The following is a 14,958-nucleotide window of genomic DNA, read 5'->3' as shown; positions in this document are numbered from 1 at the left end:
TGATAGAATCTCAAGCACATGATGTATTTGTTTAGTAGAGAAACGACTGAGCCCCCATTGTTTGTACAGAACCCTCTGTATTTTCCTTTCAAATTGAAGCTATGTAAACAAAATTTGGTTTTTAATAAAGACTTTCACTTCCTATAAATTTAACTAGAAATGTTAGATAGACGTCGTTTTGAAAACGCTAGATCGTTAGTGATCAAGATTTTTGTGTTAATACAAACCACAAGGTGAAACAGAGCTTCCACGAAATGTAAATTGCAAATTGTTGAAAATTTGCATTTGAATTGCTGTCAAATTCTACAGGTAAAGAAACAGGAGACTTTCACACTAAGATTGAAAGGTCCTTTGCTTCATTAATTCAAATCGGAGATTCTGTTTTACGGCCGTGCTTCTACGAATAATTTTCTTCACACTCAGCGCACCGAAAAGGCCATCTCACTACCGACTGCAGATCTACCATTTTGGTACCATATGGTTCACTGAAGAGAAAAAGAAGTCACGCATCCCGCAAACAAAATAACATCATAATTTGACGAACCTTGGACTTTTTTCGTAAACAAATGATTAATACCCACAAGGAAACGAGTACTCCGATAGAAAAGGGTCGTAACCGCACAAAAATATTATCGAATAAATTTGCCAACAAAATGAAACAACAACGATACAAATTATGTATGATTTATTCAACCGTTGCAGCTAACAAAATTTTATCTTTGATGGGCATCAGTTATGAGCAGTCTTGCCGACGAAAAAATTCGAACACCTCTAGATTAGAAGAAAAAGTGGTTCCTATCATATATTATGATAAGCATAAACCTTAATGCCTGTAACAAATCTTCATCAGCTATTAGTGAGTTTTTCTCTAAAACATAATGTATCTAGATCGCGCTTTCTTCCGTTTTCTACCAGTCATACAACAAAATTCTAACCTAAGTAAAGATTGATTCACTCCCTGTTAAAAAATCATGCAAGTAAATTGTGGCATGGATAACATTTCCTTCTTTTCAATTTCCTTTCGGCAAAAATTGCGCTCGTAACTTGCCTTATACTTATACTTATACTTTAAAACAAAAGGAAAACTGTGTAACATAGACTGAGACATTTTATTTAAATGCCTAAGGATCCCATCACGACCATCCTGGCAATTATCTCGCTGACACAAATGGGGGATACAAATCTTTCTCCTCTGTGATCAATAGATGTCTACAAACCGCGCTAAATTTGGGTTGATACCACTGCAGAAGATTCCCAGCGCAGAGATCACGGCAGTCCGCCCCGCACAAACAGGGAAAGCAAACCCTTCCCATTTCGATGTTTACCAACCGCGATAAATTCGGGTTAATACCAATATGAATTTTTTAGTTTTCTCTTGAGGTAACATTTGAGTTCACTTTCGCTCTTGCATTACCTATAGCAAGCAAATTTTCAATTTTAAAATGTAGATTGGGTAGTTAATCCGATGCTTTTTTGTCGCCATATTTATACTAAAGAGGTCGGGTCCTCCTCAGAGATCGTCAAAATGTTGTTACATTGAATGGAAAATAAAACCGTTCGAAGACGAATCCAAGTCCTGTTCATGTCATAAACGAAAACAATTTCTTTGTTGTGGCTTTCCACTTCATTTGCGCATCCGCAAGATAATGATTGAAGTGAGGCTTCGTCGCGCGGCGATTATCTTCCATTCCGGCAACTTCTCTCTGTTTTAAAGATCCTCTTCTGTTACCGTTCGCCGCTGCACTTTTACGTATTCGCTCAACGTAAGCTGTACTGATTGGAACAGAAGACATTTCTTTGCCTGTTGAAGAATGAAAGACACGAAGATTTTCAGTTAAAATGCACCAACGTCTGTTGGAAAACAGAGTCCTTAGACATCTGCCTTTTCTTATCTCGTCACTGACCTCAATCTTCTGATGTTTTTTCTAGTGTTTTTTTAAGGGTATAATTTCTCGTAAAATCGTAGCTCCCGGGATTTGTTTTACCAAATTCACAACACACAAAGCGTATTTGAAATGACGGCAAATTTAAGCCAATCTGTAGAGACAGGTTCCACGAAAAGGTCTTTTAGGAAAATCGCCATGATTCCTTTTTCATGCTAAGCTGGATCGTCTGTGGTAGTTCCAGGGGTAAATATTTAAATCCCGCTCTCTGACGTAAGAATAACTTAGACCTACGTGTGGATCACAGCCAATCACAATACGTGGAGTGATGAACTTTATCCTTAACGCGTGAAGATAATTTCGAGCGCGTGCTAATTGAAAAGGTAGGCTTCGCAAATAAGTTTCTGACAGATAAGGCCTTAACTTAATCAGGGCGGAATCCGGTTCATCTTTACAAGATCATAAGTGACACCTCTTCGTTTACGTACGTTGACATTCTTCTTGAAGCGCCTCATAGACCGCGAGTTTGGGCTCTCAGAAGCGCTGCTGTTGGCGTCGCAAAACCGCGGTAAACTCGTGAGCAGCAGCGTATGAGAGCTTGAATGCTTGCGAAGTGTTTTCCGAGTCCGACATATCAGAAGGAGTAACTATTTTGACAAGCTGGTTCAATGCACCGAACCAAGAACACCAAAAATTGTAGGCAAAATATCAACAAATGATTACAATAAGTTATCTTTGTATATATTTTTTACATCGGCATAATCTATACCTAGCTTCTCGCTGCCTCGCCAGTCGCACCGCATGCTCGTTGTGAGCCTGGTAGTAGGCTGCCCTTGATGGTTCTGGCAGAGCAAAACAATGGTGGCCTGCAGGACAGACTTTATTTTCCCGCTTAGTGCCTCATTATTATTGCATACTTGATTGTATTTAATAGTACCATTTCTCGTTTCCTTTTTGCGATTTTCTGGGCTGGTACTCGAGTCTCGGCAGGCGTGAGGAAAAACGAGGGAAGGACTGAGGACAACAACAGGCTAATACGATTGTTTACACGTTCGACCCGAGTTTGAAAGTATGGCCCTCGCCTTAGGCCGCCGCTCATAGACCTTGTTTAAGACAGAGAGAACAGTTTACGCTGACATCGACCGTCCTGGTATCATTTCATACGGAATCAGTAAAAAGCCTGGCATATTTCTTTGGAAAAATAACAATAAAACGTTTCATTTGTCTACTGGTCTATTTATATAAGAAACAATTGCCTTTTTAAGCTCCTAGAGTGCGCATGGCATCTCAGTTGTCTTATAAACCTCCATATCTCGCGATATGACAAGAAAATTCGACTGTGAAAGTTTGAGTGACGTTAAAATTTCTGCACAGCCCCATACTACATTATGCATTCAATTCTTGGATAGAGAAAACAACGACAAAAGCAATACATTGCCATTGGGAAAAAAGATTTGTTTAACAATAATATAGGGCTGTGCAGAAATTTTACCTGATTGACTAACAGTCAATCGTCATATCAACGCGTTTGTCGCTGGAGTCTACACCTTCCCAAGGGCTGAGGATGCGGGCATTAAGAAGAAATCCACACAAAGAAACAGAGTCATTATTTTATTCTCCAAAACAAAAGCTAACCCTCAGCATTAATTTAGTCACACTCAAGAACGAAAAATGAAGCGCGCATCATCGTCATCGGTGCAGTATTTTTCACAGAGCTGTACAGTACCAGGGTTTTCCTGTTTACAAAACATGCTGTTTAATAAATCAGATCTTGTCCGTCAGTTCAGGAACCGCCTGTTGAAGTAATGATGGCAAAATTAGAGACCTTAACGAATAAAGAAAGCTACACTTAGTATACTGTACTGCAACTCAAGAATAGCAATGTCGATAAAGTAAACAATCTACACCCCACATATTGTTAGCAATGTGCAGAGCCAGATAAGTAACGAAGAATAAAGTTCATGTTATTTTATTTCTTTACGAGATCTACATTGTGACGTGCTATCTACACGGTGCAAAAAGACAGATGTTTCATACCTTAAATAAATCTGCGACTAAACCATAGTCAGCAACTGATAAAAAGCAAACAAAGTACCATTTAGGACTTAAGTTACTTTGAAACTTAACGGAGCAGGAATGCTGGGCATAAAGAGATTGATATCATTTATGTGGTAGAACTTCTGTAGGTTAGGTACATGGTGGCAGGAGTAGAGGAAAGAAAAATGAGCAGGTAAACCGAAGTCACACTCAACCAGTGGAGGCAAACTAGAGGCCTACAGAGCACCAAAAATAACTCACAGGAGTCCACCTGCTGAAAGATTAATCCAATTGAGAGCCGGAAAAGTGAAGGATTTGAACCTTCACCCTCCTGATTTCAAATTCAGCTTTAAACCTTTAATGCCAGAGAGTGCCTATGGTACAAGACACCATTACATAGTTAATATTTATTCCTTTTTTCTGAAATTTTCACAACCAAAATTTCATTGAAAGATTTGCACTCTGAAGGCATAATATCACGGCCTCCTCCAATATGAGACTTAGTTAACCACCCCTGCAACGTTTGTTCTGGTGATATCTCACCACAGTCAATTCTCTGAGAGCTGCAATTTAAGCTACAGTTTAGAGCCATACCCCATATGTACAAGGCAAATGAAAAATTTCATTGTTTTTCATTTTTCACTTTGGACACTTCTCAGTCTTTTCAGTAACCTCCTCCACATCTGTTGGTGTCCTCTATAGCATACCCCAAAAAATACCTTTACAATGATGTATCATACAATCATGATTTAGTGGTTCATGATCTAGTGGTCAAGCCTGGTGGTCAAACAGCTATCACCACAAGTGCAGTGAAACATGGAAAGAAAGGGAAATGAAGGAGACATCTACAGTGCATCACCAAAGGGCAGTAATCTGCAGGTGGCACCACCTTGGACTAACACTGAGTCTATTATTCTACTATACTTAAGTTGCTACAAACAAGCAGATTTTTGTAAAAATGATTGCCGCATGCAGGCATCATAAAGTCACAATATACTAGAGCACATTTCTAAATAGTTATTACCAACCTTGAAAGATTGGAGCCTCTGGGTCCTTGTTGATTGCAACAATAGTCTATGGTATGAAACAGTGTAACAGAGGTTAGTTTGCAAATGCATAAAACAGAGTTGTAATTCAAACATACATAAAGGAAAAAAACCTGGTCTCTCACCTTACTGTCTTTCATCCCAGCCAAGTGCTGGATGGCACCAGAAATACCCACAGCTATGTACAGTTCCTATAAAACACATGAATAGAGATACACATAAACACAAGGTGAACAGTAATTGTTCATCAAGGCATTAATTTTTCCCCAGAAATGCATTTCATTATTTTGTTCCATCATTACATTGAATACAGTATGTACAGTTGCAAGGGCAGTTTCCCAAGGTGACTTACAGGGGCAACCATTTTGCCTGTCTGTCCAACTTGCATGTCATTAGGTACATATCCAGCATCAACAGCTGCTCTTGAGGCACCCACTGCGAGAATAAAAAAAAAAAAAAAAGAATTGTTGACAGCATACAAGTAGCTTGTATCCTTATTAGGCAGTAAACTGCAATGCCACATTGAAACAAAACAAACAAGGATTTACATGTAAAACAATCACTTAGCTTACCTGCAGCATTCATTTTTTCAGCCAGTTTATAGAGCATTTCAAAGTTTTCACCATTCTTCAATCCCCTGCCTGAAATAAAGTACCATTTATGAAATGATATGTACCCATATCAGTCATTATTTTTCTCAATTTCAAAGTTTGGAAATGAATTTCCAACTGAGCCATCATGTGCATAAGAATAACATCATATGCAACACCACCTCCAGAATATAAAACACAACTAATGACGTACCTCCAGACACTACAACTTTGGCACTTGTCAACTCTGGTCTGTCACTGACATTCAACTCCTCCCCAACCCATGATGACAGATCATTGCTTGTTTCTGCCGCAGGTGCTGTAAGCAAGTGTAACAATAAAGTTAGCTGCACACTGCCTCTTAACAAGCTATAGGTAAAGAAAGCACTTGGGGGGCCAAGTGACTCATCAGGCCTGGTATTATTTTAGCTTCTGTAGCATAATGTGGCTAGGATAATTACTACTACTAACTACTCCCTCCCAACCCCTCCTTCCCTCTCCCCCTTGATGGAATACCAGTTCATCACAGCTTAACCCAGAATTTTTTCAGGCTCTCTTGAGAGACTGTCAGTGCCAATTGATACTACTGGGTGAAGAGAGTCACTTTGAGAATATGGAATCTTGCCCCAGGAGCTGTGGAAGATCTCTCCTTCCAGGAACTAGCACACTAACCATTGGTTCTACATGTCCCCCACACCTAACAAGAAAAAGTTCCATTAAGTCCTATGTACTACATATGCATACACTATTACTCAATTACTGGCATCTAGTCATTCATATTTATCAATACAGTATTAAAACTATTCTATGAAAATGGCCCTAAATGTAACTCAATACCATTTTCACTTGCAACTCCCCCACCAGAAGCTTTGGCTGCTTCAAAGGCAGTTCCTCTGACAGTAAACACTTTCACACTGTCATTGCTTTTGCATGTCAACACAGCATTGCCTAGCACACACACACACAAAAAAGAAAACAAAAATTAAATGGTTTACAATGTACATGTAGGAGTCACTTAAAAAAAATCTAACAAAATTATTTAATATTGATCTTAAAGTGTGAGTATGTACTTAAAATGTACTTCTGACTGGCTGTCTTAGCCACTTAATAAACACACTGCACCCCTGTTTACATGATGTCATCTCAAACTAGTCAAGAGTGAGACTAATACTTACATGTACTTTCTGACATGCAAAATATATGCTTCAAGGCAAAAGTGCCTGTAAAGTAAGTCTTAGAGCTAGAAACCAAACTGATCATACGTGTACCTGCATAAATTGTTCGCACAAACGTGTCCTCTGACTGAATCTCTATCACATCCTGCAATTGAGCCACATCCAACAATGCAGCCACGCGAGGAAGAACATTCTGGAAAAAAATATTTAAAGACTGTGAAAAAATTTGCTTGGTAGAAAAGGAAATTTTTACCTGACTATGGGATAAACATGTTCAAACAAGGATGCTGTGAGCCACTTCTCTCGATGTTTGCTCAGATTACTTTATTCGAGACTGGTGAAATCAGAGGCTCTTGCTTTTTTTCAATGAAACAACAAGAGTGTAAAATGTACTGTACCTTTCCCATGGCTGTTGCACCAGCAGTTATGTGTGAAAAGTTGAACTGTTTTTGAGTTCCAACAACAAGTGGGGCTAAAACCTCTGTACAAAGATAAAAGGTGCAGAAGTCTTAAATCACAAACCTAGAAGATTTCAATCAACATTTAGACAGACACATTTTAAACATCTATAAAGTGCTCTGGCACACTTAATGCCTGACAATAAATGGGTGAAATCAATCCATGCACCAACTGAACCCTCTAATCTGAGACTTGGGTAATGGCCATGCTTTTCATTGCCAAAATTTTCCCTTAATTACCAGGTAAGAAGCCTTTGTATGCTTCATGCTCAGCTACTAAAATCTTGCTCAATCCCTCCACTTGACTCAGCTCTTCAACCACCTGTAAAGGAAACAGAACACACCAATAATTTGGTAGAATTTGCATGAAATCATTCAATTTAATGCTATAATGATGAGCTATTTTTTTACTACTCAGTTAATAGTGTTTGAAAGTACTGTAAATGTGAGTAATATATGTCATAAATTATAGTTTCTTTTGATATCTAATAAAAGGGTGGAAATGTACAAATACTTCAGTAAGCAATGGAGTTTTTCAAGTCACATAGTTTTGTAATTCAAGCAAAATTAAATTAAGTAACTTCTTAAATCAAAGTGTAGTCAGTTAAATATTGCTGGTAATATGCAGTATATAGAAAAAACAAAACGTAAGAATGAAACTGCACACTCAGGAAGTACTGTAGATTCTACAACCAGTGCACACAAATGTTTGTTAAAAAGAAGTCTACAAATTGCCTGACTGTGCAATAGCACTTAATTCCACAGGGAAGTAATGATAACATTTAATTTAGTTGTAGTTCTCTGTAAAAGTTCAAATATATTCACATACAACTACTAACCTTTCCACAGCTGGTTCCAGCAACAAGGGCTGATACCTCACCACCAAGTTTACTAGCAGCTGCAATTGCATGCAGAGTTATAGGAACAACTGACTTGTTGTTGTGCTCTGCAACAACCAAAGTAGATGCACATCTACCTGACACCAGACATCGCAGAGAGCTTCCCTAACAGGTATATAAAAAAAATTAAGGAAAGAACTTCATAATGAAAGCCTTAACCCTTTACACCCTACCATCACTATGCATATTCTCCATGCTGTTCTCTGTACACTTCCTGAGGGACTGGCAAGGAGAATTTGTTTGACAATCAAGAGCTTCTTTTAATCAGTTGGTGATCATTTCCATTATTCTTGTGATTTTGAAGTTTGATTCAGGGGTGATATTGTCAGGAGAATTTAGATGCTGGTCACTCTAAGGGTCACAGACTTAGAGCAGTTCTGCTATCCATTGTAGACATTTAAAAGCCAAAACGAGCAAATTGTGCATCAAATCCACCGATCACAATTAGTTAGGTAAAATTTTTACAGAGCCCCATACTATTGTAAAACAAAATTGTTCTCCCGATGGCAATGTATTGTTTTTATTAATGTTTTCTCAATCAAGAACTGAATGCATAATGTAGGATGGGGCTGTGCGGAAATTTTACCATTAGTTGTTTCAGAAAGATTTGTGCTTTCTTTCAAAGGAATATCTTGATCTCCACTTGTTACAAAACGACGCAGAAAGACTCGCTGAATATCTATCTTGCGTTTTCGATTCTTCAAGAAATAATCAAGATCTGATTCAATTACTGAGACGACTCTTCAAGTCAGTAAATAGCACTTTAAAGTAGTCACCCTCTGAAATCAAATTGTCTCAGGGCCAATCCATTTTGAGTAAACGATACAATTTTTATTATGCAACAGTTACGTATCTGTCTGCTTCTTTATGAAACAAAATATATTTACCTTGCACAAACAAATAATACAATAAATGTTATGTGAACTCATTGCGAGAACTATCTATATCAATCGTTCTTAAAAATCAATTTTATCAGATGTGATTTATCTTTTCATACAGAGAAATACTTACAGGTCTCCCTAGAGCCCTGGAAAGAGTTCCAATCCTTAGCATTTGAACTGTAATATGTGTTGTCGGGGTTTTGTCGACAAAAGTGTGCTCGATTCCTTCGCAATTGCCTGATGATCGTGATCGTCGTCCAATTTAACGTTATGCAAGATCGTTGATTAGCGGACATGCGCTAGTTCCAGACTCTCACGCCACAGTGTCGTCACGAGAGAAACACGCAATAAATATATTTCACAAAGACAAGGTCAGACAAGATGCTCTTGCCCATCTTGCAGAACAGGCGAACGAACGAAGGCAAGTTTCTTGGTGAAAATTAAGTGGGCGAGGGAGAAGCCGCTCAAGGAGAACATAACTGATGAAAGAGAAATCGCACGACGAAAGTGCGCTTACCATCGTTAATGCGCGGTTACTATTCCGTCAGGCGCAGAGCTGAAGGACAATGGGAGGACGACTTAGTGTCAGAACGACCAATTAAAGTGTGTCTACATCTTAGTGAATGAATGACTCACTTCCATATCAGTGTTACTATAAAAAACTTGTTTTTACACTTCGCGTATCCACAAGTTAAAGAGTGAAATGGGTATATATCCACTCTCAACGTTAACCCTGCTCCAATCCGAAACGCCAATCGAGGAACTTGCTCAGCTGTTATGGAAGGTTGCAATTCTTAGCTCTGCAGTGATTTCGGCGATTAAATACAGCTCTCCTCAATAATCCTCGAAGTAGAATTACGGACTTAAATTAACAACTTACCTTAGAATTACGGACTTAGACTGACAGTTTACTTTCTACGGAAACAAATGGCCTATTCATGAGCCTGAAAATAAAACGAAAGTGTTAACTAACTTGTCAGTTTCGTTTCCCATCAGTGGAATATGTGAATAATTAATCAATCGGGGGGGGGGGGGGGGGGATGCTAAGTTTAGAAGAGGGTGGATGTGTGCGTTTGATTACTGTTTCCAAGAATATGTAAACTTAATAATCCCTTGCAGTTTCCCTATCCGAAATGTTCAGGACAGTGTGCACGGGAATTGAGTTTGAGTCTTTGAGAGAATGGCGCGAAAAAATGCGCGGGAAAACAATTGCATCCGCCCCGGCGCGCGTACCCCACGACAAATGCAAACGTTCAGGAAATTGAAGGAAATTTTTATCTCTACCAATTTTTAAACAATTTACTGGTTAATTAATTGATGTCGATGATCCCAATGGCGGCAGGAGCTCGAACGTTTCCTCGTGAAAATGAGGTTCTTGAAGGTTGTGAGGCAAACTTGTTGGTTATTCCCTCAGCAAGGCAAGTTTACCATTGTTCTGTGGATTGTGCATGTACAGCACAATGTTTGTTACGATTTTCTAGCCTTAATGTATACGTAAGTTAAGACCGATTTTTTTTTTCTTGTTTTGCAGGAGTTCAGAAACTGTGAGGAGACAAGAAACAGACAGTGGAGGCCTTATGGAAAATTTGCTTTGGAAATCAACTACTGATCTGAATAGGCAAGTATCAAAGTGACCTTCGTCAATCATTCTAAACAACAAAAATTAGTAGGACGTGACTTGACAATTGCCTTTTTTATGTTTGTAAGATTTGCGGTGAATCAAGCTCTTTGCCTGAAGGACCACTGGATGAAACTAACTTCTGCGAAATCTGGCACTGTACACCAACACGTAATTGATATGCTTTAATCAGTAAGCCCATAGAATTATCAGCTACCAGTTCGGAGTCAACTTTTCCAGTATATTTTCAAATGCCTGATATGCAAATGTTTAGTAATATAACGTACCAGAACAAATTAATTCTTTAGCCAGAATGTTTCTTTCATTGGTGTTTTTTCCTCCTCTTCAGTGAGTGCCCAAGAGCTCGTCTTCAGCCATCATCAGTTGGGGTGAGCTATGTGCATAACTAAATGAAAGTGATTTACTGTGGGAATTGGGTTCTTCCGGCTTCTACATGAAGTTTGAGTTAGCAAATTATAACTTTTAAATAGCTGATAGTACAAGAGTACCATCATCATTTTGATTATAACGTGCTCAAAGGTTCGCTTTCTGGTCAAAGTCCATCAAAATATAGTGTTGCTGTTTCAAATGCTCCACTCACGATACCATATTGAAACACAGAGCTTGATGACAATACAAGAAAATCCTAACAAGCATCTGGGTTGTTTAGGGTCACATCAAGGCATTAACTATTATTAGCTCTTTTAAAATTAATAATCTCATTGATTTATTTGCGTTGCTGTTTAGGTTTGTGGCAAGGTTGTAGCAAGGGGCTCTCTTGAGTTGAATGACTGTAAAAAGCCAATAACTGGAGTTATTTTCAGAGGGAGTATTCCACATCCCTCTAAACTTAAGAAAAAGAAACGGAAACGGTCCAACAACCCCCCAAGAATGCGTCAAAGTCAACAAGGTTTCGATGTGATAGCTCATGTGGCTCAGCTAAGAAGGAAACATGTGGAATTCAACTGGTAAAATATATTTCCAAGCCATACCTAACCCTAAGCATAATTTATGCTCATTGGATTTGTGAGATGTTTGCACTCAAACAGTTGTTATTACAAACAAATTGCTCTGAAAATTGTGATATAATATTCAGTAGCTGACCCTGTATACATAGTGAAATCATGTCGATCTGCCTGTAAAAGTCACATAATAACTAAATCTCCCTTTATAGACTATATCTCTCCATTAAATTCTTGTCATTTTTTAATTAATTTTTGACCTGTTAGAAGTTCTTAAGAGATATAATCAGTAGTATTAATATTACTTCAAGAGCATGCCTTGGCCGAAAGGTTAGTACATGGGACCACAGATAGAGTGTTCTTACAGGTTCTAATGCACAGAGTGCGCTCAGACTAATGCATGTGTGCACAGACAAAACTGTATGTTTCTATACCCAGAAGTATTAATTGGTTTCAGTAAACTATTTAGGAGACTATTTGAAATGCTGGGGGCAGGGAGTTTAACCTAATACAGATGAGCATCCCATTCAAGGAGAGTACTAACAACCCTTCTTGTTACTTCAAGTAAGAGGAATATCAGCACTTCGACTCAAAAAAAATGCATGCCCAGTGGTTTACTTTTAATTGAGGATCTAGATAAATGTAAAATATATTAACTCATAGCACAATTTCCATCCTGTCAAGGCTTCCTACCAATCAAAGAGATGACTTAGCATCTTCAAGTCACTCAGTAGAGGAAGAGCCATTTCCACCTGGTAGTACAGGACCACAATGTGTTCCCAGCACTCCAACTCTACTATCAAGTGAATCATTTGAGTTACATCTACCTCCAACTTCACACAATTCCAAGGAGAGGGCTATGGATCTTTTTAATTCTTACTACCAGGTAGTACATTCATAATTGTCAGAGGATAGAGAAGTAAAAGTTGAGGTTTATGCTGTCTGTCAAAGCTGAAGGCAAGGACAGCAACACAAAAAAAAACTTAAAAAATATTGCTATAAAGTCAAATACGTTCTTGCTTGCTTTTAAGCACGCATGAAAAAGGAAAAAATTATATTGGCATTAGTCACAAAAAAATCATTTTTCAGTGTTAAAGTTAATCATGTCATTACAACATGAATCAAAGTGACACGGGTTAACTCTTTGATATACTGTGCAGAATATAAGCCAATGATCCTGTGATTCCTAGAAACAGAATTGAGCTGTCATTCCCACAAAAGTCCTCCCTAATTGATGTACACATTACACGATCGCACTGACATCCTTGATAAGATGCATACTTTCCTTTTTTCCCTTTTCCGTACTAACGCTGTCACAGCTGACAACGCCACGAAATTTGTAAGTCGAATCCCCACACACATCCTTATGCTTTGCATTTACACGAGTTATGAAAACAGTCTCAAGTTGTATTATTGCGAATACAAATATGAAAATTGTTGTTAGTGGAATACAACTTAAAAAAAGAAATGATACACTTACAGCACCGAGATTTATAGTAGTAACAACTACGTCCACCATAGCATTCATTTTAATCAGAGTAATGAAATAATGCAATTGAAAGTCCAAGTTTAGTTTTTTCCTTACCCATTGTATTCACGCTGCCAGTGTGGCTGTTCGTATGGCCGATTTAAGATTGTAAGACACCTAAAACGAATCAGTGATTAATGTATTGCAGACGCGTGGATGTCTCTTGAAACAAACAACTCGTCATGTAATTTTAATTTGCATCGCCATTTAGCATCATGTATATCAACTCAATCTGTTTTAGTAAACTTTTCTGTCTATACCGGAATTACAGCTACCACAGATAGTTACTGGGCAATTTTCTATACCCTCGTATGCAGTTGCAAGGCGCGAAAGATCAGTGGCGCAACTTCAGGAAGAGAAACTGCATGAAATATCCTTTCTTATGGCTAATGTTTCATAAGGCTGTTGACATTTTAATGTATCATAGATTGGTCCATAAAATCTTTAGCATTGTATTATACGTAGCTTACCAAACTGTTCATTACAAGTAAATACCCTGTTAGTGATTAACTCCTTAACTTAAAACACAGCCACCCGGATACCAGACATACCCAGTTGCCCATCACTGACCGTTTAACTCCAGTAGTGGAACAACAGAGTTTGGCATGGCTAAATCATCAAAATTTTCAATATTTACCAGAAAAACTGTTTCATCCAATTATCTCAGAACCTCCGAAAGAGGAATGAAGGAAAGGTTCTAAACACACATTTTGATATAATCACTTTCCGTCTTATGATTTTTCACGTCGTAAATTTGTTTGCTGCTCATTTTGAATAATGTAAATGAATTAAGATGAGAAATTAAGCTATCAAATCGATCAAATTCTTTTTTTTTCTTCGGAAGTCGGATCCATCCGCATACTGCCCAAAAGCTGTGCGGAAGAAAAGTTAAATTCTAAGTTTTGCGGTTTTATTTTTTTGTTTTTTTTGTAATGTTATTTTTTTATCACACAAGACTTGTAGCAGTTTGCTCTCAGTGATAACTGAATTGGCTCCGTAAAAAGCTCCCTCGATGACGTAACTTTTCCGTGATTGAAGTATTAAGAGCAAATGTCTGAGATGATTGCGAGAAAATCAGAAAACGTGTATTACCCTATGGTCTCGTGTAAGCTTACAAACGTGATGTAGTTTGTTTAACCAGATATGCTTCTGTTTGAGACGGATTAAAGCCTGCATGAGAAGACTTGGCTACAGAACTCAGGAGGCAGTCAGCAGGAGGACTCCTAAATGAGACCCAGCAAAACAACATGAGCATATTTATAAGTTTTTGCCATGAACGAGGCATATGGCGCCACCCGCTAGCCGTACATCAAAATGCTCTTCAGCACTTAAAAAACAGTGATCACTTACTTTTCCATTGACAAATTAAATGCTTTACGTATTTAAGATCTCATGCAGCGCATGGAACGAACGCAGTACATCTATTGCTACATTCTTATGTCAGTGTCTCAATTCTGATTTGGTGGTACTGTTTCTATTGAGTCTTGCCTACAAACAGTACTGTTTAGAGGATCCTATATCAACAGACATCATTTTGTAAGCATGAATTATACAAAAAATATTGAATCGCTTTTTACCGCTATCACGGAAAGAGTGATTGCGTTTTCTTTTGTCAAAAAGGATCTGAACAACATAAGATGTTTCTACCCACATTTAGATTCATAATGTACCCTTTTATCTTTTATGTTTTTTTTTTTTAAAAGTAGATGTTTGGTGGCAGTGAATCAGGTAATTTTCTTTATGATTGTTCTCAGCATTTTAATATTTCCGCAGAATTGAATGTCACTATTTCAAAATGGCAAATCAAAGAATAAAATTAGTTTTGGGAAATGCATCAACGAAATTTCCCCTCGGTACACGTTTCGGTTGAATATGCGGTAA

The 14,958-nt window shown here is 38.1% G+C and overlaps 2 protein-coding genes and 1 long non-coding RNA gene across 3 annotated transcripts; 1 reads left to right on the top strand and 2 right to left on the bottom strand.

The window, feature by feature from the left end:
• Positions 1-668: 668 nt before the first annotated feature.
• LOC131775907 (uncharacterized) lies at positions 669-2,108 on the bottom strand. Its single transcript, XR_009339513.2, has 2 exons — positions 1,905-2,108; positions 669-1,801 (listed from the first exon to the last, which is right to left on the bottom strand). It is a non-coding gene; the product is annotated as an uncharacterized lncRNA (long non-coding RNA).
• A 1,371-nt stretch (positions 2,109-3,479) lies between these two features.
• LOC131775895 (electron transfer flavoprotein subunit alpha, mitochondrial) lies at positions 3,480-9,258 on the bottom strand. The gene is made up of 13 exons (XM_059092015.2): positions 9,100-9,258; positions 8,029-8,193; positions 7,430-7,511; positions 7,130-7,212; positions 6,825-6,924; positions 6,394-6,504; positions 5,771-5,875; positions 5,539-5,607; positions 5,319-5,401; positions 5,092-5,157; positions 4,949-4,994; positions 3,921-3,955; positions 3,480-3,677 (listed from the first exon to the last, which is right to left on the bottom strand). Exons 1-13 carry the CDS (start codon positions 9,139-9,141, stop codon positions 3,648-3,650), a joined length of 1,017 nt encoding a protein of 338 aa, XP_058947998.2. The 5' UTR covers positions 9,142-9,258; the 3' UTR covers positions 3,480-3,647.
• A 974-nt stretch (positions 9,259-10,232) lies between these two features.
• On the top strand, positions 10,233-14,919 carry LOC131775923 (uncharacterized). Its single transcript, XM_066164714.1, has 7 exons — positions 10,233-10,387; positions 10,501-10,587; positions 10,937-10,976; positions 11,335-11,555; positions 12,234-12,435; positions 13,349-13,447; positions 13,606-14,919. Exons 1-7 carry the CDS (start codon positions 10,287-10,289, stop codon positions 13,762-13,764), a joined length of 909 nt encoding a protein of 302 aa, XP_066020811.1. The 5' UTR covers positions 10,233-10,286; the 3' UTR covers positions 13,765-14,919.
• The last annotated feature ends 39 nt before the right edge of the window (positions 14,920-14,958 follow it).

The sequence above is a fragment of the Pocillopora verrucosa genome, chromosome 4 (genome assembly GCF_036669915.1).
Source record: "Pocillopora verrucosa isolate sample1 chromosome 4, ASM3666991v2, whole genome shotgun sequence".
In the NCBI taxonomy this organism is placed as follows: Eukaryota; Metazoa; Cnidaria; class Anthozoa; order Scleractinia; family Pocilloporidae; genus Pocillopora; species Pocillopora verrucosa.
The sequence above is the reverse complement of the archived record's forward strand: the minus strand, read 5'-3'. Positions and strand labels throughout refer to the sequence as shown.